General features: G+C 41.8%; 1 protein-coding gene across 1 annotated transcript in view; it reads right to left on the minus strand.

The window, feature by feature from the left end:
• LOC104169267 (metalloprotease TIKI2-like) overlaps positions 1–27821 on the minus strand; it is a gene marked incomplete at its 5' end in the record, with an annotated part of 132130 nt that overhangs the window by 21145 nt on the left and 83164 nt on the right. Inside the window, 2 exons of the mRNA XM_009710152.1 lie at positions 415–684; positions 24359–24449. Coding sequence (XP_009708454.1) covers positions 415–684; positions 24359–24449 — 361 coding nt within the window. The remainder of the gene's footprint in view (positions 1–414; positions 685–24358; positions 24450–27821) is intronic.

The raw sequence follows: 27821 nt of genomic DNA on the forward strand, positions 1-27821 counted from the left end.
CAGAATCTTAAAAACTCCCAGGAATATTCTGCATGGTTGGAAAATGGGCGAGTCTTTGGGCTGAAAACTGACAGTAAAGATCAGAAAATAATTATTGGAAGAAAGAAGGCAAACACAGAATATTTTCCATTGTAATTTTTTTCCTGTTTTTACTCTGACAAGTCTCTGTTTCTCTATATTTTAAATATTCTAAGCATTAGCTTTTTTTCTCTTTACTTTTCCATCAAAAGTGTCTATAAGCCTTCCTCCCAGTTCTTCATTAGGCTCCAAAAACATCACCTCGCTCCCTGTCTCTCCCATTTAGCCTTTCTCCAACCCTCCTTATGGTCTAATCAACAAAAGCTGACATCTGTAAAGAGCAACTAGTTAGGAGACAGCAGGAAGAGGCTAGAGACCATAAAAGTTATGACTCACCTGTCTTCTATCCGAACCCAGAGGTCATTGAACTGCCTCTGGCGATGATGTTTGTGCTGCTTCTTGTGCCATTTCTTCTGCCTGCCAAACTCTTCCAGCTGGCTGATGCTATCTGGCAACAGGAGGTGAGGAGACAGGCTGTCTTCTTCATCCATCTGCAGGGGCTTCAGGGAAGGAGACGTCAGTGGGACCTGCTCAGAAAGCTGGACAGCAGGCAGGGCTGTTGCTTGGGAACCTTCCAAGGCTGGGCTTGTCTTTGTCGTCCTTGAACTGCATAACACAAGATTTAAACATTTGATGAATAAGCAAGGAATTGTGCTACGAAAAAGTGAAAGCAAAGGACTACACCACTTGGTGGGTGCTCCTAACTGCTCAGAAGGTGTACAAGGAGAAAGGTTTTTGTTCTGGGGCAGCAACTAAAGACAGCAATGGCATTTCCTAGCAATCTTTCAAATAAACACTAAACTGAAAAAGGGCAAAAAGGCAGTTGGTACACTATTGCTGTTTTCTGGCATTTTAATTACTTCTTGCAGGCTTTAGAGCCTGCGGCAGGGGTCAATGTCGCCTCCCCCGCTGGGCTGAAGGTTAAATGGCAAAAGTGTGAAAACAGAGATCTTAACAGAAGCTGATCTTAAATTAATGACATAATACTAGTTTCCTTCTTACTTTTTCAACTTTGGATATGATCTATGCAAAACAAGTAATTGTTTTGACTGCAATAATAATTATGCTTGTTCTGTCAAGTTAGGATTAGTGATGGGGAAGCCCAGACTGATGACAAAAGTATGGTCTAATGGCTAGGTTGCTGGGACAGGATATGTGAGACCTGAACTCTAACAGTTTTTGTATACTGGAGAAATGAAGCGAAAAAGGGGTAAATGAACTGTCCAAAGCCACCCTGAAACAACACTGCCAGAGCTCTTCACTCCTGTTTGAAATACTACCACCTCTTGCATATGACTGGAACTATGCAGAAAAAGGCCTTTTATTGTTTTCATATTCTAGAATTTCACTAATTTTAGAAAAAAAGTCAATACAAACTCTCTCCTTTGATATGCAGCCATGTGAACTTACATTTGTGAGCTAAGGTATCTGAAACAAAAATCTAATAAACCAGTACGGACACAAAGTGATTTTTTTCCCCCTAATGTCAGTAGAAGTTCCTGTTTGGTCTTAATTGCAAGAGAGGAACTTTTTGTGTCTCTGGGATGGCCCAAAGAGTTGTAGGTACAGAAAATGGAAGAGAATTAATAGGCAATATGAAGCTGTGGTCTGCAAAACTATTTGTATTACATGGATGCTATGACTTTTATGACAGAAACAATTAAAGCCATGTGAAAAGTCTTGCCTCCTGAGTGAAACCAGTAAGACATTTTAATGAAAAAGTAATAAAAAACCCTAAACTTCATTGGTGACAATGTACAAAATGTGCTGCAAGTGAAACCACATGTTTCATTTATGGAACGTTTTGTTCTCTTCCAAAAAAGTCACATCTACTAGTAATGGCAGCTTTTTTTTCTTTTTTACTTTTTTGAAGTCCATTACAATAGCAGTCAAGATGGTCATCTCTATTTCCACTACATCATGTTCTTCCAATAACTATTGATAATTAATTGTTGGTACTATGAGACTCACTGTCAAAAACCGTAGTAACTTTGTCACTTGTAGCCAACATTAATGAAGTTCTTCAGAGATCATTTGACAGAGAAAAGAAAGGCACTTGTTTAAACTAATTCTAAAATTCTTCGAACTCATTCATACTCACTCCATGCTCTATTTTACATCACAGAGAGATTTGCTGGTTCTGGATTTTTTTTTCCCATTAAGACTTTCTTCCATGAGTCATGTTGAGGATGAGTTTTCATTAGTGCAGCAACTTTCTTTGAGAGATGTTGGTGCTCTCCAAAGCCTTCAAGACTTCTTAGGCTGTGACATAGGCTCATGGATGAAGCAAAGCCATCTGCAGACTCACATAAAAGGAAAGGCTTTCATAGGTTTGCATTGGGTGAGTCCGTCAGGTCAGAGCAGACAGTTCTTCATTTTTATCCAACCATGACGGTGGATCAGTGAAGTATCAACATGCAAATGCAGCCATTTAGCAGCTTGGAAGATAACACAGTGCGAATTTGGATAGGACAGGTTAGGCAGGCAGGAAGGACCTGGACCAAGCATCTACAAACACCATGTGGGTAACCGCAATGGCAGCAGGCAGCAACGGGTGGCAAGAAATCTCTGGCCTCATTGCCTGCTGCACTTACGCCAAAGCAAAGCTGGGTGATACTGCCCAAAGACAGCTCGTTCTGGTACTGCTCTGGATACCTCTGCTCTTCACTGTGTGGTGTGAATTCACCCAGGTCTTCCTGCAACCCAGCCATCCATCTGCACTCTGGGGAGAAGAACACTACCCTGGCCACAAGCCTGTGGTGGGCAGAAACATGTTAAGAAGGCCAGAGCATGGAGCAGGTGTGAGAGCCCAAAGTAGACAAACGATATGATCATCACAGCTGGAACTGAGCTGTTGCCAAGATTTCTGTTTCCATTGACTTTCTTCTTACCACCAAAACTGTTCCTCCTGTTCTGATCAGTCGGTAATTCCCCGAGACACTGAAGGTAGGAGCAGCCCCCACGTCAGTCGACATCTGCCAGCTCAAGGCTGGGGCCGCCATTTGGTTCCTTGAATGGTCTTAGAGACATCTGAACACATACTTTCCACCCTTTAACACCTACTATTTTGTTACACATGTTTACCTTGCTCTGAGCTCCTAGTAAACTGCAACCAGTAGAGAGGTGTTTTTATGGGTTGAGATTTTAGAAACCACTTAAGACGACTGGCAGCTCACTTCTTATTAAAATTAATGAGTTTGGGCATCAAAATCCCAGTGGTGGCTTTGAAAGCTTCTAGCTTAATTGTTTCCACTACCATCACATGAGCCACAGGTTGTAAACTCGATATTTCAGAACATTCTTTGGGAAGAGAATAAATAAACACTGAAGCAACGTTAAAATGTTGTAACCTAAAGAGGGTTATAAACTAACCGCTTGTACTTCAGAGTCGACGCAGGGGGAATAGCTCTACTGTGGCAACTGCATATTACATTTGGTCGATACTTGTTCCATTATTCCTGTACTACTAATAATTATCCCAAGACCTAGGAGAGACTGTTGAAGCCTGTATGTTGACGCATGCTTACTTCTTTCAAAAAAATGAAATTTTTTTAAACTGATTTAATAGATCTAGAGACCTGGTTGTTTTCAAATCTGACCATCATCCTACAGAGATTCAAGCAGAAGTAAAATCAAAACTTTTAATCCCACAGAATATGGATATTTAATCCAAATATATTGTAAGAATATTTAAAGATTTTAATTCAAAGTAAGGTAGACAACCTATGAGAAGATAACATTCCCATTGATTTCAGTAAAAATTTTATTAATACAAAGGGTTTGAATTTAATAATATTCTGGATTTTTTTCCCTCTAAAAATAAAAAGGGATTAAAAACTCCCATCTGCAATAGGATACCTGGACAATAGATCTCCCCACTGCGTGAAGCTTTACTGTTAGATTCAACTGATCATTTCATGGACTATTTCATGCCTTGCCTTTGGTCTCAGTCTCAATGCACTCTGTTAGCACAGCTGCACTGTATGAAACCATGGGGATATAATACACTTTTTTTTTTTCACTCCTTCACTACTGCTGAGACAGCTTTTCAAGATACATAGCCATTTTTAAAGCCAAAGAAAAACCAGGGCTAGTTTTCAGTTTTTGAGGCCACAGTGCCTCTCTGAAGAGTTAGAAAGTACCACCCAAATATCTTGGTCCACACAAAGATCTCAGAGATTTTTCATGAATAACTTGATACAACTCCAGGCTTAGAGGTTCCACCCATTTTTATGATCTATGATTCCCACACAGGGTGGTCTTTGAGAAACTAGAAGTATTTCTAGCCCTTAGGTGGGTTTTTCTCATCTCTGACCTTAATTTCCCTCCTGGGTTGCACAGCTCTGCAAAACAAGTTATCTAAAATAAGAGAGTCCAAATAGGAAAACTTGGGAGTCTCAGCAACTATCCTATGTGGCTTGGTCCTAAGGTACAGAAAACAGAGTGAAAACAGGAAAACATTTACTCTTGCTAGTTCTTGAAAACACTTAATCCACAGACAAACACCCCTGTGGTTTTGTTTTACTTCTGCTGAAATTTGCCATCCTTTTCTAATTCTTTTCAAGAATTAAAAGAACAAAACAAAACAAAACATGCAAGTAGTTTAGGCTGAGCTGTATGCTCCATTAGGCTGTCTCAGCATTTCTCTCTCTGCCTTGTGGCCTCTAGTGTTGCTCTGTGCTAGCACTAATGAAAAATTGACTCATCATTGGGATTTGCTAGGGTTATTGAGTGGAACTGGTCAGAAAAATGACATTAACATCATGAAGTCCTGTAATAGTTTCTTTTCATAATTCCCAGGCTTAAAATTGCCCAGGTCCTACTTTCATTCTACCTCAAGCCACCGGGCAGTCTGGCCATGCTTTTCTCCTCGCCCAGGCAAGCATCTTCCTACCCCTCGCATGAGGTATCCAAGTTCTGCAGCTCAGAGGGCCGGGACCATCTCTGGGCTTGATAACCTCCGCTGTGGGGCACATCAGAGCATCCACTTTTCACTCCTGCTCTGAGCGACCCTTGCGGACAGACCACCTTTCTGCACCGGTGGAGTCTGCGTGCTGTTAACACTACATCTTGCACCACCCCTTGTCCCCACTAACGGATTTTCCTAACCACCGATTCTTTGACAATTGTCTGAGGGAAGCATCAGGCAGGGCAGACCCCACTAATGTCTCTGCCCATTGACCCTGCCAGAGTAATGCTAATAACGTTTGGGGTGAGTCCCATCAAGTCTCCCCCGGGATTCAGCAGGGCCAGGAATTTGCCCTTGCTTTAGCTCATGAGAGAGTACATGCCTTTGCTGACCATACACATCTTCCACACAACTAAATCATCAACCTATTTTTTCAGTAATCTTGCGGTAACATTTCTGTTCCCTCAGATATGTGCAGAATCTTCTAAAATGCAAGTTTGCCAATTTGTTATTTGCATCTCTTCTTTGTAGCACAAGCAACGGAAAAGTTTTGCTCAGAAGACTGCCATGCTTCGCATGTCCGTCCAAGTACAGCAACATCACTGAGGTTTTCTTGCTTCAATTTTCAGAACTGTCAGACAAGGAAAGATTTTGTTTCATCAAGAGAGAAGCTGTGGTGATAGTAAGGAATGTGTGATGTGGCAGCTTTATCCTTATGCCACCATTCTTGGGATGCGCCCGGATGACAGCCAGACACTAAAAGAGCAGTTTATTATAGATGGATTCTCATAAATTCCAGTTTGGGAGTCTTTGTCAAGGCAGGAATTCATCAGTCCCTCGCACGCATCCTTGCTCCCCTTGCCACAGGCCACAGAGACATCTGCTTCTTGCTTTTTTTCCCTTACGCATCTCAGAGAGCAGTCATGCACACCCACAAGATGGGCACCAGAATGTCCTGTCCCAGAAGAAGTTTTAAATTTTTTTTCTCTTCCACACTAGGATGAAACTCAGATTTTCAAAGCTCTTGGGAGAGCAGCAAACAAAAGAACAGAAAACCAGGCAGAAATCCTAACTCACCCCAGCATAGCTTATAGGGCCTCTTACTAGTGATGTGAAGTATGGATTTAGACCACGGTCTTGCACATAACCAGGTGACACCAGTGCATATCACCATGGAGTCAATCTCCTTCAAGATGAAAGCACACACACACACATATATATATATATATTTATTTTTTTTCACTGCAAAGGAGAGTAACTCCAAAGAAGAGATCAGAGAATTAGGTTCTCCCTATACCTAACTTATCTGAGCCGCTTCAGGTAAGTGCCATAAATTACTGACGATGAATTTGGGCTTAAGAGACAGCAAAAGAGAATACCTGTGAAATCCCTGATTATTCACTCACCTGATTTCCTGAATTATAATGAGGTTATTTTATTCAGGATGCAGTTACCTTTGGCCTGTACAGTAAAGTTAAAGCATTTTCATTTCTTAACAGAATTTGGAAACAGTTGTTTTTTCATTTTTGCACCAGAATCAACTACATCTCACGAGCAGTTAAATTAGGTTAAGTAGTTAAATTAGATTACCGTCTACCCCAAACTTGGATGGTATCTCTGGACTCAGAATCCACGTCAGACTATTTCTCTGGAAAGAATCACTATTGTTCAAGAACTGTGGCCTTAGTTTGAAAGGGAATTTAGTCTTCAGTATACAGATATATACATGCAAACCCTCAACTCTGTGCATAAATGAAGTGAAAAGCTTGTGAGGTCAAGATATTCCCATGGATGGTGATATTTTCCTTTGTAGTCTGAGATACTATAAAATAAGAGGAGTAAAACTTTTGTTATCTATTCAATTTCATTAAAAGTTGAGCTGATCTAGGGCATAGGAGAAGAAATGCAAGTTTTCTGCATCTTCAGCGGTTGAATTTGCTGAAAAAAGAGAGGACAGCTGAAACATTTGTAACATGCCATTTCCACATTTTCATATGAATTCTTTTATTTCAGAAAACTCAAAATGTTTCATTTCAGCACTTTCTGAATAAAGCTTTTAAATTTTTTTTAGTCTTCTGTTTTCAAGGACTTAAATGCTACAAAGTGGCCTTTTTTGTTTAAAAATGTATCCCAATCAAAAAGACAAACCCAACTAATAAATAAAAATGACAAAAACCCAAGAAAACCCAACCCTTGCCTTCAAAAACGCCCTCAAAATGTTCCACTGCAGATTGCTCTGAACTTATTTCCCCTCCTCGACTTTTTGGTTCAGTTCTTGAACTGAATAATCCTTTGTTCACGCATCTTTAGTGTAAACTGTGTAAGCTTCACACTCCAACCTCAGATGATGGTCTGTGCCCACAGAGGGAGGATGGGTTGACCCTCCAGTCTTGCTTCCATCTCCCACATTAACAGCAAATAAGAACCTTCTTGCTCATGGCACACAAAGCCTCCCCTCAGACTCTATTCCCTAAATATTCACTGTCTTACTATCATCATCCTAATTTAGTGCTAAGCTATTTCCACCTGGGTAGTTTGGTTTAAGCAAAATATTCATAACATTGCTGCCTTTGGTGTCTCGCTGTTTTATGGAAGTTGTACTTAAAGCTCCTTGGACAGAATATCTATCCCATAGGTCAAGATGGGCTCTTTTCTGCTCAAGCATCCTGGTTCAACATGGGAGCACATAGCTATGCAGCTGTCCTGGGACATCTGGTTCATTCTGGAAGTTTGCCTCACAGAGGAGAGAAAGGGCTTCACGTTCAAATTACAACTCCTATACGTCCATGTACCACTGAAAGACTTGCCAAATAATGTTAACTAAAATGTTTCAGCACCTTCTAACAAATTTTTGAGTGCTGACTTTTCAATGAAGTTTTAATATTTCTGCTTTTCCTCCCTGATTTTGGACAGAATCAAATGTTGGAGTATCAGAATTACCTTTGGACTGGAAATTCTGACTTCTGTTTAAATTTGCCAAGAATACACAGGCTTTCTGATGAATCTAAAGTGATGGTATTAGACCACAAAAGAAGATATTAGGGTTGCATTTTTATTGAACTAGAATATTTTCAAGATTTATTCCACACATTTTTTTCTGTTATTGCTTGTAAAACCATTAGTAACCAGAGTCAACATATTGCTCTTTCCTTTTAGTAACTTTTAAATAAATCCATATATATTGCTTTAATAAAGAACAATGGTGGACTTGTTATTGGGAATGTAATCTCTCTTTCCTCTTTATAAACTCTGATCTTTCTATGTTTCTCCGAGGTGATATCAAATTAATTATACACAGCAATTTTTTCAGGTGCTGGAAATTAACTTCCATCATTCAACAGGTTCTGCAAAGCATAAAACTCTTAGCCACTTGGGCCCAATCTGCAACATCAAGTTTCTTCAGGTCTAATTGTGACATTTCCAAAGTTTTGGTTTGGGCTTAGGTTTTGGGCCAGTTCTGATTCTATAGTGTATTTATGGTGGTTTGGGCAGTGTCTGAGACACTGGACAATGATGACCAAATGCTACCATCTCATCTCAACCGTTACGATTTCAGACTCCAGTGACCAGAAAGCAAGTCAAGGGCTTAAGAAATCCTTCTTTCTCCTCCAGCTGCCACAATCAAACTAGAAATACTCACCAAAACATGTCTTTCTCCTACTTCCATTTTAAGTCAACAGAGTTCCTGATGTCTATGGCTGTCTGCTCCTCTCTAGTCATGGTCAGCTTTTAGGAGACTGAGCTGTAGAGTCATGCATAAGGGTGGGTTTGCTAACTCAGTTGCAAAACTATTCTCAGCTCATGTGTTATTCCCAAACCATTCCTGATCTTGGTTTAGCATAGAAAAGAAAGCGAGGATGCATTTGTTCCATCCCAGTAGTTGTCATCCAGACAGGTTTCAAGACTAAGAAGCTGACTGACAAAAAAATCCCCCAAACTGGCTGCTGGATTTTGATTCCTCAGTAGAGTTACAGCTAATACACAACTACTGTCTGTATCTTACTCGTTTGCAATCCAATTTGAATTTTGCTCCCAGATTGTCTTCTTTGGGAACTGGTTTCCCTTCTCTGCTGGATCCTCCAGAGAGAAGAAACATCTGCAGGAGTCTGTATTTTCCATCACATCTTAAAAATAAACTCTCTACAGAGACATCAACTGAGCAAGGTACCAAATGCCTAGCTTGAGGGACTAAAACATTTTCACTGACTTCAGACTTAAACTAAGGGCAGATTATTCAGTGTACGCCTGGCACTGTCTCCTCCACTTCCCTCTGATGCTCTTGAAGCTGGGCCCTGGCAGAGATGAGATACTGGGTGGATCACAAATCTCTCCAAGCAGGGCAACTTGTCTTCCTTAAGTACCTTGTTCAGTCCAGGCTATTACAATTGCAAGATGACAGATAACATAGGTACATAAGTAGCTGCTATCACTAGAAGGAGAGAGACATGGACCACTTAAACTGAGCAGCAGGCAGAAGTGTGGAACCAAAGAGCCATAAGAAGACCATGGCTGCAAGAGATCCCACAACTCTGTTACATGAAATCCACTTTTCCTCTCTGTAGCTGACACTGTAAAACATCTGATCTGCTTAGCCATTGATGGCTGCTGAGCTAAAAAAAGGAGCACAGAGCTGGTCTGCCTTTCTCCAAAATACTGTTATAGCCCATCGGCATTGTTTTTATCACAGGGCCCGAGTGTTTCCAAGAAAAGAACAAAACAGTTATCAGAAACCCTATTCAGACAACACTTCAGCCTGTCTGTGGGCATTTTTACAGTAATGGACAGAGCCCTTGAAATGTAATGAAGGCAGGAAAGTTCTTCCTCCAAACTCCACTTGCTTTAACGTCTAACACTGTTCTATCAACTCTAATCTTAACAGACTTCACATAAGGTCTCTCTACATATTAGCCTGGTTTCACCCGGGTTCCCTCTCTGTATTAACTCATGCTGATGAAACTGCTTGTATCAAATACTTATTTCTGTCTGACAAATCCATCCTTCATTAAAATTCTTCATTAATGAAGCAGATACATTGCTGCTGAAACCTTAAGGAAGAAAAGAAGGTTTTATATTCTCTTTTTTGGTTGTTAATTGAAACCTATGAGACTAGACCTTGAACTACAGCTTGAATATCCAGGAGGCATCTGTGTCCACAAGAAAGATTGATTTTTAATGAACTCAGGTAAATCTCACCGACTAGTTACAAACAACAAGGACCAGATCTTCTCCCCTTAAAACAGGAAAACTTGCACTAACCCCAGAAAATATCTCTCCTTTATTGCAATGTCTATTATTATTATTTTTATTGGTACACTTAAGAATCCCAGAAATAAACTATGTATACATTAAAAAGCTCCATCTCAACAAGCTGACAAGCGAAAGGTATGAGACGATGACAAACAGATACAGTCAGAGCTTCATGAGGATACAACGACACAGCACTCAATCATACAAAGGCAAGGGCCTTTGCAGCCTCCCTCCCTAAACTCTGCTATACACCTCATTGCAAAGGAGCTTCGAGGGCTCACCTGCTCCAAGGAGTTACCAATACAGCTAAAAACACAGGAGGAGGAGGGTCTGCATAAAGACAGTGCTTCCTTCCTCCTGCCTCTTAACAGGTTAGCACTGGCCACCATGAGTCATGGAAGTCTACTTAGGTTCCCTACTAACAGCCTCTGACAAGAAAAGGGGTAGGAGACTGATGGGTCTTTTAAGCAATTCTGGTGCCAGTTGTCTTCCAGTGGAAGAAAGGGAGGGAATGTCCATGCATGGCTACCAAGGGCTTTCTGCTGGCCCAGCAGAAGAATTAGGCCAGCTGGCTTCCTTGACCAGAGGGTTATCAAGATCCTCAGGTGCCCTTTGTGTAATCTCTGCAGATTTAATCTGTCAAGGAAAAATAATAAATTAGACTAGGGATTGGCTGTGGTTGAAACCTTCACTGGGGGTGCTCTGTGAACATGAATGACAAATGGCTCTTATCACAAGCTTAAGCAGACCCAACTTCTAGATAAACTGTTTATAAACACACACAAAGATACGCAAAACCAGCGATTAAGTGTAGCTCTCCTCCATGAAGAGGACCCCATACAGCAGTGAGTGAAACACCAGAAAAATAAAACCCACCTGTTCTGCTGTTCCTCAGAGCACAGTAAGTCAGTTAGGAAGCCTTCTCCCTCCATTGTATGTGCAGTCTTAGTCTGCGTTTATTTATTTGTTTGTTTGCCTGGAAATGCTTTATCTAAGTGCCAGTTTGAGAGGGTATCACAGCCTAGTATTCGTAGCACTACCTAGCTCTGAAAAGCACGTAATATCACAAGTCTAACAGATGTCAGAGACTCGTCAGAACTATGCCTGGCATTCGGCATGGGTTCTAGCAGTCGTGTTAGCTTCTTATCACTACGCAAAGCTGGAACACTTTGCGAGTGACCAAATTGGGACTTCTCCTGAGGCGGTACTGTAATCCAGCTCAGACTACAGAAAAGCCAATATTCCTTTTTTAGTAAAAGGCTTTTTATCTCAAAATCACTCTCCTGTTTTCAAATAATTTGGGAATTTAAAATTGGGGGTTTTTTAGTATACATTTTTAAAGTGAACTGTCTTCTCCATTCACAGAGTGCACCCTCCTACCACCCTCATGGGAACACGTTGTCTCTGCAACATGGCGCTGCACTGGAATACACATTTCATTTTTCAAAGGGTCTGGAGGAGCGAGAGTTCAACTTCTATGCTCGCAACCCTCATTCAGCTTTTGACACTGCTGCTTAATCCACACTGAATATCATTCCTTGCTAGTTCTCCTGTAAGGGCTTCATCTTTTAATAAGTGAGGACTCCTTTCTGTCTCAGACCACCTTCCACTGTTAAGTGTTGAAATTACAGCACAGGTTGGGGATGCTGCCTTAGCCAAAAGGGCCCCTAGGGAACCCCATTTTCTGCTACGCTGTCTGTACAGTAGAGCTGAATTTATATTGGTGTCAGACACAGAAAGCCCTTGATTTTTTTTTCTGCTGTTGCAGTCTACCCTGGCAGCTAAGATCAATCCTGGATAGGTGATATCTCCACACCACAAGTGTGAGATTGACAGGCATGTACCAGGTGACACGAAGCCCAGAAACAGAAAGTCTGTACAAATCTACTGTCACTGGAAGCAGCTCCGCATGGGAAACATCTGTACAAGAAAGTGCTGAGAGGAGTGGGTGAGTCCCAAGCACTGGGAAGGAGATTCAGAAGATCTCTGCATCATGCTCTGCAGTGGCTGTCTCTTATTTATTCGGAGCAGCACAGCACTGCCAGTGCTTTCACAGCTCTCCTGGCCTAAGCGCTGCCCATCAAACCCCAACAGGGGAGGGATCGCCCAGTGGTTTAGGGATTATAGTATAACTGATGCTAAACTAGCTGTGCTGTCATAGTTTCCCTCAGGGAGTTAAAAAAACTCTTTATGCCTCAGTTTTCCATCCACCCCACGGAGATAACTCCCCACCTCACATGAAGATAGTGAGAAGAAAGACAGCAAAGATTCAGAGATGCTGTGCTGGTGGAGCCACGTGAGCATTGTGGACAGATAAGCGTGGGCTGGACTGCGAAACTGCCACCTCGTGCTGTTGAAACGCTGCCCACATAAGAAGTTATAATTAAAACCGCAGAATGATTCATCTGACTCATCTCTCTGCAATGAGATTAAGCGCCTGGGGCTGCCCCACCGGGCCCGCTGAGATGGAGACATTAATTCTGAACGGAAGCACAGGCTACTCAAGCAATGCTCTTTTGCTGAGCAAATGATGACACCCTGCACACATGTCTGTCTGTCCCTCTCTCCCCTCCCTTCTCTAGTAAGACTCAATCTGACAGCCAGTTGTAACTGCATTATCCCAAGTAGCATAGAGATCAAAAAAGAGCGTACGTCTTTATTTGCATGAAAATAAGCAGGAAGGAGTCAGGCTTTATGAAGAAAGGCTCAGGTGTGAGTTCAGCCCTTTCCTAGATACCAGAGTCTAACAATTAGAAAACCCACAGGAGCCCTAGACTTCATCAGGTCTGTCATTCACAGACTGACCAAGGGTTTCTTGGAAAGGCAGGGGAGGGTAAAGAGGGAGGGAAGTGGGACAGTGCACCCCAATAGTGAAAAAAGAAGAAAATAAAATCAGTCTCCTGCTCTATCATCTAATTTAAAACACTTCTGGCTGCCTGTGCATTTCATCTGCTGCTTTTCCCTGATTTCAGTGGGAATCGCTGACCATTCAGCAACGATTGCTATCAGTATGAATGCTTGAATGCACAGAAAGCACCCTAAATTCATGGCTGCGTTTGTAAAACAAACAAACAAAACCCCTATTAACTCTGCTTTCTTTCAAGTCAATGTCCTTTCTCCTTGAGTGGGATGTTTCTAAAATTGCCTCGGGGATTTAAAACCTCAGTGCCTGCTAAATGTCAATGGAAGTTGCACTTTCCAGTTTCATTTGTGACCTAAAATCTAATCTACATATAAGTTTGATGCACGTGCAAAATTCTCATTTAACGTTAGCAAGAAATAACATGCCTCTAGGGGAAGAAAGATGATTCCTTTGTCAGAAATGCAAAGCAAGGTTTGCTTTGACAAAATGGTGGCAAAAAGCCAATCTGTGCATCTATTGTATTTATTGACTGTAGGTCAATAAGGGAATGACTCACTGCTCCTGGGAAGAAGTCTTGAGTCTGGGTGGCACGACAGAGGAAGGAAGGAGGCACCCAACAAAACCATGTGTGTGCCCAAACTGGAGTCAGAGGTAGGGACACAACAAGGTCCTTCGGATCTGCATCTGTCAGGCTGGGAGAAGTGGAGGACGAGCCACTCACTGACCTGGACCAAACCACCACCAGTACTACCCTAGTGTTAGACAGCCTTGATTCTTAGCACTGCTGATTTCAGAAACCAGCTTTTTCTCTCCAAAGTTCACGCAGGGACTTCTGGATCTTCCTCGTGCTGGAATATGATGCCTTGACTCTGTGGGTGTTAGGAATAATTCCTTAAAATGACTTAAAATGCCGCAAATGCAGGCAATGTTACAACCTAAACCCACTACAGCAGCAGAGGTTTACTGTTCTCCTTGTACAGAACCACGTCAGTTTATTTCAGCTAGCAATGTTTTCTTTCCCCTTCAGAAATCAGGAGGAGACAATACCACAAAAGTATTTCAGATCCATGTGAACCTTGTTTAGCCACTGTGGATTGGGATTTACATTCCAGGGGTATAATGAACCCAGAGACACAAAGATGTGGGCACACAATGTTATTAAACCCTTGAAGATTATCCTGGTCTCACTTAATAACTTTGCCTTTTCTTAACGATGCTGGCATGTATATGAACTATAGCCTTTAGTAAAGCTCAATGCCAACAGAAACCAGCAACTTTGCAGAGGCTGAGCAGCAGCCCAGTGTAGTCCTCTCTGTTAGAGCTCTGGACAGGCTGTATCTTTTTTCTTCAATGGAGGGGGAAAGTGTTTATCTGGGAAGTGTTTCACATTAAGGACAATAGGGAACTGTTTAGCTTTCCACAAATAGGCTGGTATGCAACTTCGGAGCACTCTCCAGGGAAAACTTTGGAACACTGGCTACGCCTTTCCAACAGAGATTTCATGTAAAGTAGTTAATGCCCCACATCCTTCATCCTGATTTATTTCTGCTTCATCCTTGTTTCAAAGTGCTGTGCAGACTTCAAACACAACATGGGGCTCATCTCTCTGAATATGCACTTTGATCGCTGGGGACTCCAGATTCATATCGGCCATTCAAACATAAACAGGGATGTGCTGTCTCGACAGAGGTATTTCTGCAACTGCCTTTATTTTGGCAAGAGTAATTTGGAAATGTGAAGCTGGGGTCAGATCACAGGAGATTCAAATCTAGTGGCCAGACAGGGCACTGGATACCAAAGCGCTTGGAGCCCGCCTAAAAATGCTGCAGGTTAGCAGGAAAATCTTCGTATCCCCGAATTGACACATGTCCTGGCAGTCAGTGGAGAAAGGTTTCAGTGTGCTCTTACCCACAAATGGGAGCACCAAATCAAGTCTCTCTTCCTCTGGAAGCTGCTACCAGCAAAGAGTGGCACTGCAGAGTTGTGAGCTGGTCCCATGTAGCAGTAGAAAGGGCAAATACCCCAAATCTAGTTCTTCTGTCAACTCTAGTCCCCTGTGGGACCAACTGTTTTCTCACTGAAGTCAACAGGAGTTATGACCATGCTGGGTGGGGTGTAAATTTAGATTTATTCTTGCTGCTGTTGAAAAATTCTGCTCTATGGTGGGGCTAGAGATGAGGCAGATAGATGGGCATAGCCAAGTCCATACTGGCCATGATGGGGTAAATCCTCCAGGTGCTTCTCCTGACCGGAGTCTCAGAGGTCTGTAACAGTGGGAAAGGATCCAGTTTTCACAAGCAGAACAAGTGCCATCCATGCAGTCACCTGCCTGAACAACAGGTCAAGGCGGAAGCCCAAACAGATAATTCAGTTTCTGTCAGACACTCCCTGTGCCCCAATCTTTCTCTCTAAATTTGCATGTATTAATCCTGAAATTGCTGTAGTAGTGTATTTTTAGCGATCATGACTGTAGGAAATTGTCTTCATTCAGGATGTTCTTCCATTGTATCAACTGACAGCCACTGTGTCTATATCCATATACAGCATCTGATTAATTTTCCCTCCCTCCTGTTTCTATTCACAGGTGCATTTTTCATTCTCCCTGGAATGCGGAGTATTTGGGAGTGTAGGTGGAAAGCCAAAGTCTTTCAACACCCACTAATAGAAATTTGTTTTATTAATTAACTCTGTGGGAAGAAAAAAAAAATAGAGAGCTGATCCTCTGCTCTGAAATCATGAATCACTGCACAAGAGAAGACATGTCCTCTGAGACACCAGTGGCTGCTTCAGAAAGAGTGAGTGACTGAGTTGCTTTCTTGGGAATTCCTGACTCATCGAACACAGCAGTTTAATCCCCAGGAAAAGGGAAACATATTGGCATGATGTTCACTTGCATGAAGGGTGAACCTCCAAAGGTTCTGGAGATCAGTTTAGCTTGCAGAAGGATTTTAAAACTTTAAAGCTTCTCTGAAGTTTATCTGATCTGAAGCTGGGTACAGTATTCCCAACACATGATTTACTGGATGAATTAAACTCTTTACATACTTTACAGATTACGTATGAATTTACTTTGACTCCTCATAAGAATGATTCAGTGATTATGACATGAAAATGTATTCTAGCTTCTAAGTTATTTACTGTGACAAGTGCTTCATATATTCACCATTCTTAATTTACTAGTCCTATTGTAAGAACCTTTTTTTTGGCACTCCTGCTCCTACTACTAGCACTTAACTAGGAGGAGCAGCTGATATACATGCTTCTCAGTCTGACCCTTCACTATGGCTCTCATAAAGGGAGACCCACACTGTCATTTCACCCAAAGATGGGTTGTGGCCAGTGTGAAGCCACCTGGCTTGGTTGAGATACCACGAGTTGTTAAAAGTGAGACTATTTTGCACTGAAGTGGACAAGAAACAGCACAAGATCACATCGCATATGTACATTAGAGTGACCTTCTACTTGTAGAGGCAATTCAGAAAGGTTTCAGTAAATTTCACAGCTTGCCACAACAAGACCCACCCACAAGGAGTCATTTGGCCATGCCACCAGTTACACAATGTTGTTCTGGAGGGCTTCTAACCCCATTTAAACTGTGAAGAATGTCCCTATGAACACCTGAACACTCATGAAAGATGGAAAATGTACTTGTCAGTGTATTCGTATGTAGAAAACTGTATCCCCAACTGTTTTCTTTTAAGGCACTATTCTTGAAGGAATTTTAAGTGAAAGTGTCAATGAAAAAACTGACTCCCTTTCTTTCTGTTCCTTTTTTAGGAACTCGTGCATGTTAAAGAGCTCCCTGCAAGCAAAATTACTAGCAATTACACTCATGCAGAATCAAGCAGTTCTATTGATTGCAACACAATCCACAGACCTCTTGCTGAAGGAAAAGAAGTCAGGTCTGGAAGTGGAAAAGCTATCTGTCCTAACGTGTGAGGTCTCTTTGCCTGACAATGTGATAGTGAAGGTAAGGGAAGTCAGAGCTGCAAAGACAAAGTGACAGTAAACAGACTACAAACTTCCTTAGATAAATGACATCTTTCAAACCACACAATACCACTTGATACCTTTGTGCCCTTGAGCTGTTACAAAGTGCAGCTGCACTTCAGCCCAGATTGATATCACTTGGGACGGAGGCCATCAATCCACAGGACAAGTGCAGGCTGAATATACAAACAAAACTCACACAAGCTCACTGTTTCAATATAACGCTGGAGAGGGGCTGGTGCAATTTTTCCAAAGGCTTAAATGAGTCTAGTGACACTGTCTGACTTGAACATGGGACCCTAGTCCTTCAAATAGGAGGGAAATTCATCTCCAAAAATGATTAGTCATCTAAAACTAGCCAGGCACCTAGTGCAAGGAAGTTGGGCAAGCTGATGCCCATGAGCAGTCCTCTGGAAAAGCCAGTCTTTTTACACTGACTACAGTAAGCATCTGCACAACTGTGTGAACATACTCTTAGTTTTCTAGCAATTCCCTCGTGGCTCCTCACAACTAAAGACAGGAGACAATCAGCAATAATCTCATTAATGATGACCTCTAAAAGCCACTGGCATCGACGGAAGCCTTGTTGTTGACTTTAGTGCAGTTTGGACCAGCTTTATCTCCTTTATCTAAGGGTCTTTATCTAACTATAGACCAGAATTTTCATCTTATGCTAATGACCTTAGGTGAAAAGATCTGCATTAGAGTTGATGGGAAGGAGAAAGAGGATCAAAAATTAGCTTCTCCTGTGGAAACAGGAACTATAAAATTTGGCTAGGAAATAAAGAACTAGCTCTGAACTTTTGAAGTCTCCAAGGCTATGTAAGTTGACTATTAGATAGTTTATGAAGTACAAGATTCAGATCTCCTAAAAGCGATGGGCTGCAGAGCAGCAAAAATCCTACCAATCTTAGCACTGGCTTCAGGACAGCTCAGCAAGCAAGCTGCCCTTGAGCAAAAAGAAGTAAGCCCAGGTTCCTCAGTGGCCCTGTGTGCAAGTTCCCAAGGAACAGAATGATATGGAATACGAAACAATTTTTCCAAAAGAAACCAGAATTTTTGCCAAGGATAAAATCTAATTGTAGAGAAAAGTGAATGTCCCACTGGGAGAACTAGTCAAGCACAAAATTCCTGAGAAATTTTGTTCAATATTCTTTCATCAACACCATGAATTTTCTTGCTCTTTCCCAGGCTTTTCTGTAGCAAGTTGCTAAATTCTACTCTTTCAGAAGGTGTTTGTCGTTTAAAGGTGGTCGAAAGAACATGCAGATGCATTGGCCCTAAGTAATGCATTGCTCAGGAAGTGACAGGATAATTAAGTTTCTATGGCTGAGAACTTGTAAGTTGACTTTGCTTCTCTACCACATCTTGGAGATTTTGTTCAATTTCTGTCCCCCAAGAGTTACTTTGACTGGCTCAGACTTTGTGGTTATAAGGTAATTATAGACACAAAGACAATTAAATTGCAAAGGAGGATATTTTAAAGGCATGTGGGAATCCTTTGAAAATGTAATGTGCATATTTTCATGACTAAATATTTTAAGCATTAAGTGGTCAAATTCTGCAATGTTAGATGAGGCAATAAATTTGCCAATGCATGTAGATGAACCCCATTTAATCCCTATACACCTCATACCCCTACACACTGCAAATTATGCTGTCAGAGAAACCCCCCTAAATAACTGGCTTGCTTTTCTTCTAAGGGAAGGAAGCTAGTGAAGGGAGTATGATCTTCAGGCTCAGATTAAGTCAAAGATCCAAAGGTTTACAATAGGATTAAGAAGAACTGTAGCATCCCAATGGGGTGATTATTCCACCCACAGAAAAAAAAGAAAGTGTGCATTTTTCCCTGTCTCAGAAGAGATCGGATCCAGAATGGGCTAACATCTCCCCAGCTCTTCTTTTTTTTTCTCAATTGACTCAATTGTTTCCAATGAAAGTGTCACAGCTCTCATAATTTTTTTTTTTACTTGTCTCTTTTCTAAACAAAATTTTACTTATTTCACTACAACTTTAACATTCTCCCAAACACATCCCAAACATTAACAGTTAAGCAGAGTGGAGTAATCCTGCCAGGCTGGCACTAGAAAGCCGAAGTTGCTTGGGCATCCCAAGGAACTTGGCTACAACTGGGAGACTCCTGAGCGCTCTGATGGCATCCGTGTTTCTGGGATGTAGTCATTAACTGGCACTTTTACCAATCTGGGGCTGTGGGGAATGTTGTGTCAAACATTTTCCCGTCTCTGCATATCACGTCATGAAGATTAGGGATCCTGATGGAGTGAAATGGCTGCATCACTGTGTGGATCAGGTGTGCTTTCATCCCGTGACAAAGAAGAATGCATTCACAGTGGAGTAAAGACTTCCACCATGAAACAACGCTAAGTAGGAGAGCCAGGGTCACACCTGTAGGATGCTATAAGAAAAGGTGAAGGAGCAAGCTCTTTGCTTACGAAAGAAGGAAAGCAATAAGCTACAACAGCAAAGACATGTTGCTTCGACTGGGCCAGGAAGTTCAAACATAAGGAGGAAGGGTACTTAATTTCTACAGCAGAGCTCTGAGAGTTTACAATAAACTCTCAGATGGGCAGAAATAAAAGCTTGTCCTGAATTCTCCCATTCTGAAAGAAGATAGCATTGAGCATAAAATCAGAAAGAGCGGTCTGATGGAAATGAGCACTGCTGCTTGTTTTTCTGGCTGAGAGAAAGGTGTGCAGTATGTCAGGGCTTGGCGCGTGGCAGAAGGTCAGAGCTGATTCTGAGAACCCAGCAACAATAGAGTCATCATGGACACAGGTGCTTCTGGGATTGATCTTGCAATTTGGCTGTTTCCAATTAAATGTGAAGCAGCTGTGGCCCTTTTTCTGCTCAAGTCACTGGAATCCATCTGAGGGGAAACTTTCTCCCATCTCCTCCTCTCTCCCCACGCCAAGCAGGCAGCTCTGCTTTCTGAAGACAGAGAGGTGCACGGATGGCCAGTTGGCAGAAGCCCCACCAAAAAAAAGTTGCCTTTCTTATCTCAGGGCAAAGCAATGAGATACTGATCCAGCCATTCATTTTCCAATGCCTTTATCTGGGGACAAAGAGGATAGCCAGCAAAATAAGAAGCAAATATGAATGCTGTTGAAGGCTGTCAGGCAAACAGATTTGGGACGCTTTCCCTCAGGCAACAAAATAAACAAATGAAGCCAACGTTAGGATAAGTTCTCAAGTGTTTATGGCATTGTTCTGCATGCTGAGTATACCAAGGTTTCTTTTACAGAAAGGAATCGATCTTTAAAGAAGGTATTTTCAATAGTCTGCTGGTGGGATTCTAGAAGAGATTCAGGAAGGTCAACACTGGGCCACCAGGCAGACCAACAGAAACTAGGGGATTTCAGAAATCCAGTCAGTGAGAGCTCCCAAATAGCTCCACACCAGCTAAACATACTTTATATGAACTTTTCTTTGCCAGTTCATTGATTCTGGAGCCATCAAACCCCTCCATGTCTTGGCTATCTCTTCTAGCCTGCCAAGGTCTCACTTCACTTTTCCCCAGTACCTTAAGAAAAGGAGAACTTGGCTCAAATTTGTGCTTGTCACTACGCAACAGAAATGTGAGACTCTAGGCGTTCATTTTGGTCGGCTTAAAGAGCAGCCATTTCACAACCCGTGCTTAGCATTTTCGACAGAGGAAGCCAACAATCTTCTGGCTTTACCCAGCCTGTATGTAACTAAAAGCATAAACAGCTTTGGTCTTTGTTCTGTTTCACTCTTCCCAAGGCTTTTCTGATACACAGGAACATTACTAGTCATTTTCTAAAAAGGTATTCTCTTGTCCTTTCTGAAACTGAAATGGACGGCAGAGCTTAAACATCATACTAGACTACCCCACCTATTTATGGTACCACTGCTTCATTATTATTGAACAATAAAGATCAGGCTACTAATCATTTCAAGAATAATAATTATCATCATCATCATCCTATTCTAGGAACAGAGATATTAAAGAAAAATAGTATTTGCGTTTTTGGCAAGGCAGCATTGGTAGTAGGCAGGATGTAGCAGGAGTGTTTTGCTAAAGTTACTTTCATCGTTTCAAATAATGGGGCTTCTGACTTAACCTGAGAAAGATTGTGCTGCAAATTACTGTCAAGAAATCACTGATGTTCAGCCAAACCCACCCTCCGTTTCAATATGATATACCTCCAAACGTTCCTATGCGCCAGCTTAAATTGTTCCTCTTTGTCCTTCTGTGCACAGTGCGTCCACAATAATCCTTTTTTGAATTCAGTTGGCCAAAACATAAGCGTGCAGCTGCTTCAGTTTTTTCCAATCCTTGCATTTTTCCCATGTGCTGTCCACCCCCACCAATCTCTACATTAGAGTCCAGCTGATCTTCCCTGAACAGTATCCAATTTTTCAACTATCAGTGCCAGAATGCAATGCAGTGGGCTTGACTCTCTTATACAACTGACTTGGAAGTAAAGCAGAAATGTCTCTTTTGGCTTTCAGCAGAGAAGAGAGATACCTCTTATTTCATGTATGGTTCACCAAGAATCAAGAGGAAAACACCTGCGCATCTATAAATCCATAAAACAACTTCTGCTTGCAAGCAGCTCAAAATTTGTTTATCCAAAAGTATTTGTTTATTCTCTGTATACATGTAGTTAATATAGCCGCTATCCTGAAATGGTTCCTCTTCTGGGCCTTTCTGTTTTCAAATGTTTTTATTTCATCTTTTAAAAAGGAAAGAGGAGAGCAAAAAAAGAAGGGTAGTAAAAAATGCAAGGTTCCTTAAGAGTCTCAATTATAGCATAACTCCAACATCACAACAATTGGCCGTGCTTTCTGAATATGCCGTCAACTTTTGTCATAACTGTGTTTGACCAGACTGTCTTTTGCAGCTCACTCAGAAATCATAAAATACAAGCTATCCTAAAAAAAAAAAAGAGACAAAATGGTTTGCAGCAGCCTCCTGGTTTCTAAAGGGGAGCCCCAAGCACTTCTGATGGCTACAGCTCTAGCACAACGAAAATACAGTCCCTGATCTGCAGGTCTGGGAGTCTCATTTTTTTCGAAAGGCAGCAAGCTGTTTCCTGTGAATATATTTAAATTCTATTTATTTAAACTTTCTATAATCTTCTACTGTTTCTGCACCTTGAGTAATGCAATTTAGTGGCCACTCTAGATGTCTTTACCATGCCATTTATTTTTCTTTCTGTATTCTCATCCAAGACTGGCTGATCTGCCTGGATCATCAGACCATAGGAAAACATACAGAGCATCTAATCTTTATGGATTACAACCATATGCTCTCTTCTCAACTCAATCCAGTACTCATGCACAACCGTGTACCAAGTTTTGTATGTTCAGTGTTCAGAACAGACTCCACTGGAATTAGGGTTCTAGTCCAGACAAAGGGACCAACCTGCCCAATGTTCTCGTCTGGAGCTGGGAACAGAAGCTACCAAGTGTAGGATAATTCAACTGAGGACATATGCATCGTTCTAGGCAGCAGTTCAAGTCCACTTGCTTTCAAGTATGTTTCCCCCAGGGACTGACAATTTTAGGGAAGATGTTGCGAACAAGAGACATTGCTGCCAAGGTAGGGGAATGCATACACAAAGGTGCCCCGTACTGCAAATAAGTCAACATTAAGCAGTGGCTTTGTTTCAAGTTTCTTGCCCCATCACGTTATTTCAACTCTGTGATGATGTGTATAGACATATCCCATGACCATAAAAAGCAGAGTCTATTCTTGGATATCTCTCACACTACTGTATCTTTCTTTCTTCTCAAGGGCTTGCAAACAGCCAATAAATGAATAGTTTCACAATTTCCAGTTGAAATACTTTTCATGGAAAGATGATGCTCTCAACTAAATGAAAATTGCTGAGGAAAGTGCTTGCTTCCCTGAGCAGAAAGTTTCTTTGTCAGAAACCTAGGGATGGTATATCTCAGCTGTTTTGATATAATTTGTTTCGGTTTTGTTTTGCTTTATTTTTAGACACAGGCATTTTTGTTGTTTTTAGCCAAAATTTCCAGCTCCAGTCAGTGTTTACTGTTCCTCCCTGTGCCATGCTGACTTTTCTCCCTCTGCCAAAGTGCTTCTTAAACCCTATCTGAATATATGCTCTTCCTTGTGTTTGATAGCTTTTTCTTCCTCTTTTTCACATTGTTATTTAAGACTGTGCTTTTATTGCTCAACATATTCCAAGAAGCATTTATAATAAATGCTCTGTCAAAGACACTTATGTACAGTTGAGCCATATCATATTCTATATGAATCATTGCGGATGTTTCACAAACAAGGTTAGATCAGCCAGATTTTCCAACTATATTAAACATAGCTTTTTCAGACATGGTCTACTAGCCCTGCGATTAATCCTCCATATTGAAACTCACCTCATATTTGGACCATGTCACGTCTGCCCACCAGAGACAGGAGCACGCTGCTAACACTTTCTCCTAATGAGGATAACAATCCTATGACAAAGAAATCTCGGCCAATTTTTATCTGCAGAATGCAGGGGAAAGGCTAACTTTGTAAAGCTAGATGGTCTGTCACCATCCCTCCCAGTTTTATTGTCTATGATATCTTTAGACAGAGACTTCATCTAAATGGCCAGGAAAGAGAAATGTTTAGGGGATGAAGAAAGTCAGTTTCACCAACTGAGGACAATTTTGTGCCATATTTTATCTTATACTAATGAAGATTGCTAAGAAAGCCTGGTAAGTTCTTGCCTACTTTACTTCATCAGATAGATGGAGAAGCTTAGGTAATATTGAATCACTTCTTACCTACCCACCACACTTTCCACAGCGCATATGCTACATTATATCTGGTCCTTCAGACAAAACTGAGATTCCACCCGGAAGAAGAGCAGCCTGACAGAGAGGCTGTTGGTGGCAGTCTACTGCCCTGCAATGGGGAAGCAACTAAAACCCCACGGAGAGAAAAAGACAAAACAGCTATGGGAGAAAATGAGCCGAACGAGATGTTTCTTGAAAGCAGAAAGGAACTGTGGCACTTCTGATCTAGTATAGTGACGCAGCAGTGATATGAATCATGCCCCCAAGTGAAAAAAAACCAGCTAGTGAGGGTCCATATGTTTCTAAACTCACACAACGGATGCTTTGCAATGCACTTTTTGCCTGGAACTTGTGTGGGAAAGGGAGGTTCCTCACCCATCTCCTATACCAATGCAATAATCTTGCTTAGTCACGGGAAAAGGGAGAGAAAAAAGGAAAGAGAGAAAGTGATGAATAATCTGTGGGCAACTGCTTACTTTCCAATTGGTTGTCCTGGAGGGGTGTGCTCCACTTCAAATCCTGCTTGTCTCAGTACATCAATCACAGTGTTGTTACCCAGGAAGTGACCTAAAATACAGGTAGAAAATAGCACTGTCAATCAAACTGCTCCTCTCACTCACTTGAGTTTCTCCTGTTGGAACAACAGTTTTGAGAGGCAAGAAGCTAGACCAGCTCCAAAGGCAAGAAAGGCACAGTATGCAATTTGTTGTAAGTCAGACTCAGCTATTCACCACGTAGCCCACTGCAGCCTTTGGCAACGGCCAGAGGAAGAGACAGCGTACAGCCTGATACGGTCTTCTTCCATCTTATTTACCCCTCCCTCCCCTCACATGCCAAGGGACTAGGTGGATAAAAGAAAACCTAGATAATTGCTAGTCTCATCTTCCACTGTGTCTGTTTTTAGGGTGTGCATGGACTAAACAAACTTCTAACATGGATATGAGAATGACCCTACAGTGGTAAAAAGACTATTACTAGGGCTTTGACTCATGAATTGGAACAACTTGCAACTGCAGATGTCCACCCTGCCCATCATCATTCATGGACATCTGCTTATGAAGAAGTTCTGAAGCTGCTGTACTGCACACTCAGTGCTTATCTACGTAAACCAGAAGTGATTCAGGAATTGCTTCATCAACCGCTCAGCCACCTGCACAGCAGGGTTGGGAGGAGCTAGGATGGTAATCTTACCCCTCCTAAAACGTGAAGATGTAGTCCTGTCAACCAGGGCTCTTCGCTAGAAGTGTAAAGGTCGCATTCCTATTCACAGAAGTAACAAAGAGCCCAATAAGAATTGCAGTATGTAGGGGCCTTGAAAGAGTTTACTTAAGGGAGTCCTATATACTTGAGGTCTGAACCAAATCCCACTGGAGTCAATGGGAGCCCTCAAAGGGCTTTGGGTACAGACTCAATAAGGCAGTGTAATCCCTCCAAAGCTTTCAACCTATTGTCAGAGTCCCACATTGTTTTCAGGATGGGTTAGATATATAAAGTAAGGAGGCAAGAAATCCACTAACAAGTTTATTAAAATCCATGTAGCCCAGTAACCTGTCTCCAACTGCAGCCCATGGTGAATGTTAAACGTATATAAATATATACACGAATGACACTGAGAAAGGACAGAACAATCCTCCTCCATTATGTCCATTAGCTTCCAGCTCTGCACGGATGGGTGACCCCCATTTACACCCAGGTCATTGCATCTCACTTCCAGCTCTGAATAGACCAATTCACCATGAATGTGCTCAAGCCTCTGTCTCCATGCACTTTTTGCCCCATGACAACTTGTACCAGGGAGTTCCACCACGTGCCGCGTGTGAAAACACACTCCTCTGGTTTGCTGCTGCTTGGAGAGTGTGTGCTTGCTTTAAGCACAGTGTAAGTGTTTGCTGGAGATGTTTCTAACTGCCTGGCTCCTTAGCAGAGCCAAATGGTTTACATAGAATAAACAAGGCAGGCAGGACATGCCTGAGTCTCCCTCCATGCATGCCACTGTAACCATCATCAGTCATCCCTAGGACACTTCACCCGTACTGCACAAAGTCGCTATGAATTTGAGAGTAATTCAGACCCTAGTATTCACTAAGCCTGCATCTCTCTGCTCACAGTGCCAACAAGGGCGCTAATTCGCATCAGTTGTGGGAATGATGTAGTCGTATATGGCTTTTAGTGCAACTTGCAAGCAAGAGCTTTTAGCCAAAAGACATTTCTTTAAATGATTAAACATGCATTTGCAGAGACCTAGTGTGTTCCAGGATTCCTCCACTTCCTTTTAAGAAAACTCAAAATTTGATTTTCCCCTGACTAACTAACTTAAAACAAAAGCCAAAGGAGCAGACAGCAGTCCCAAAAATATGTTACACACCCTCAGAGATTCAAGAAATGAGACATTTGTGAATGATTAACTGGATTTGATCATATCCTGTTTTTTTTATGCAGTGGCCAAGGCAAACAAAGGTCTCCATTCTGCAGTGGCAAAGTGACACTGGGGAACCAAAGTCAAAGGTGTCAAAGTCAGAGATGTTTCTGAGTCCATGGTACAACGTTCTACTTTCCCTGAACCACTCTTAAATGCCAAGAGATTTCTTAATGTAAACAATCGTCCTGAATCCAGCAAATCTTTGACATCACGAAAGGACAAAAGAACCCAATTTTAACTGCTTTGAACCCAGAAAAAAAAAGGAACTATGCAACATAGTTCCTTCATCCACAAAATGGTAGTATCCTCATCCACATCCACAAAATGGTAGTATCCTCAACAGCATCAGCTCCACAGCAAATCCTGCAAGTCCCTTCAAGTGATGGATGAAGACCAAAAGGTGACACCTCCTGGACTTCTCATTCCTGCCCTCTGTGTGGAGACCACAATGAAAGCTGCTGGCTTGTTTGACTGGTGAACTGATGTGCAGGAAGGCAGAAAAATATAAGCATGGTGAGACAGACACATCTTTCCACAGGGTAAGTCACCCTGGGCCATTCAGTCCTCTGCCATACCCCTTTCTCTTGGGAGCTGTCCCCCAGCTATCCGGAAGTTTGCGTCAGAGTTGGACTGTAATTATGGGGAAGAGAGGAGGCTCCTGCCAAGGTAAAACCCACCCACGTGAGGAATGGATGTCCCCAGGACCTTTTCGGAGACCAGAGACTGAACTTCCATATCACAAATCTCCTTACCCTCTACTCCAAGCTCAAGGCTTATTCCTCTAATTTTGCCCTTCCTAGCATGAAGGAATATCAGCTTCCATTAAAAAAAAAACAACACCAAACTCCAAATCCCTGAATAAATGAAAATCTTCATTACAAACTTTAATGTGAACATAGTTATTTCATTTTAGGTCCACAATTCAACACATACAAAAATATTTTCAATGCACCAGTTCAACCAAGAGAAAAGAAATCAAACCAAAAAAAATCAAACCCAAAAACCAACTTCAAGCTGACCTCCAAATAATTCTCCATTCCACATACATCAACAGAGCCTGAAGCTTTAACAACTGCTAGGAAATGGCATGAGCAGGTCTTTGCAAAGCTTTACCTTCAGACTCTGCTTAAAATTTTTCTGTTTGCATTATCTCATGTAATCACCACCTGTCTCACCATCAGTTTGCCCTGTTAATACATCCTTTCCACCTGACTGCAAGATTTCTATATGGACCAGCTCTGACTTCTATTTGTCTTAATTTCTCTGCTCGGTCAGCATTCACATATTGCGATTGGTTTTGTACCCGTCTGTTTATTTTACGTCACAGTAACACTGTTGTGGCCAACTCATTATCTCATTATGCACACTTCAAGCAACTTGAAGTCATGCTCTACGTCAGTGACGGAAAAACTGAAAATATGCATGCTTAGACCAGCGGCCTTCCCACCCAACACAGACATACATCTTCCCACCAGTGATCCATGGTATCCCACAGCAAGGAGCTCCTCAGGATCAGAGAT

The sequence above is a fragment of the Cariama cristata genome, unplaced genomic scaffold, assembly GCF_000690535.1.
Source record: "Cariama cristata isolate BGI_N322 unplaced genomic scaffold, ASM69053v1 scaffold1171, whole genome shotgun sequence".
NCBI lineage: Eukaryota > Metazoa > Chordata > Aves > Cariamiformes > Cariamidae > Cariama > Cariama cristata.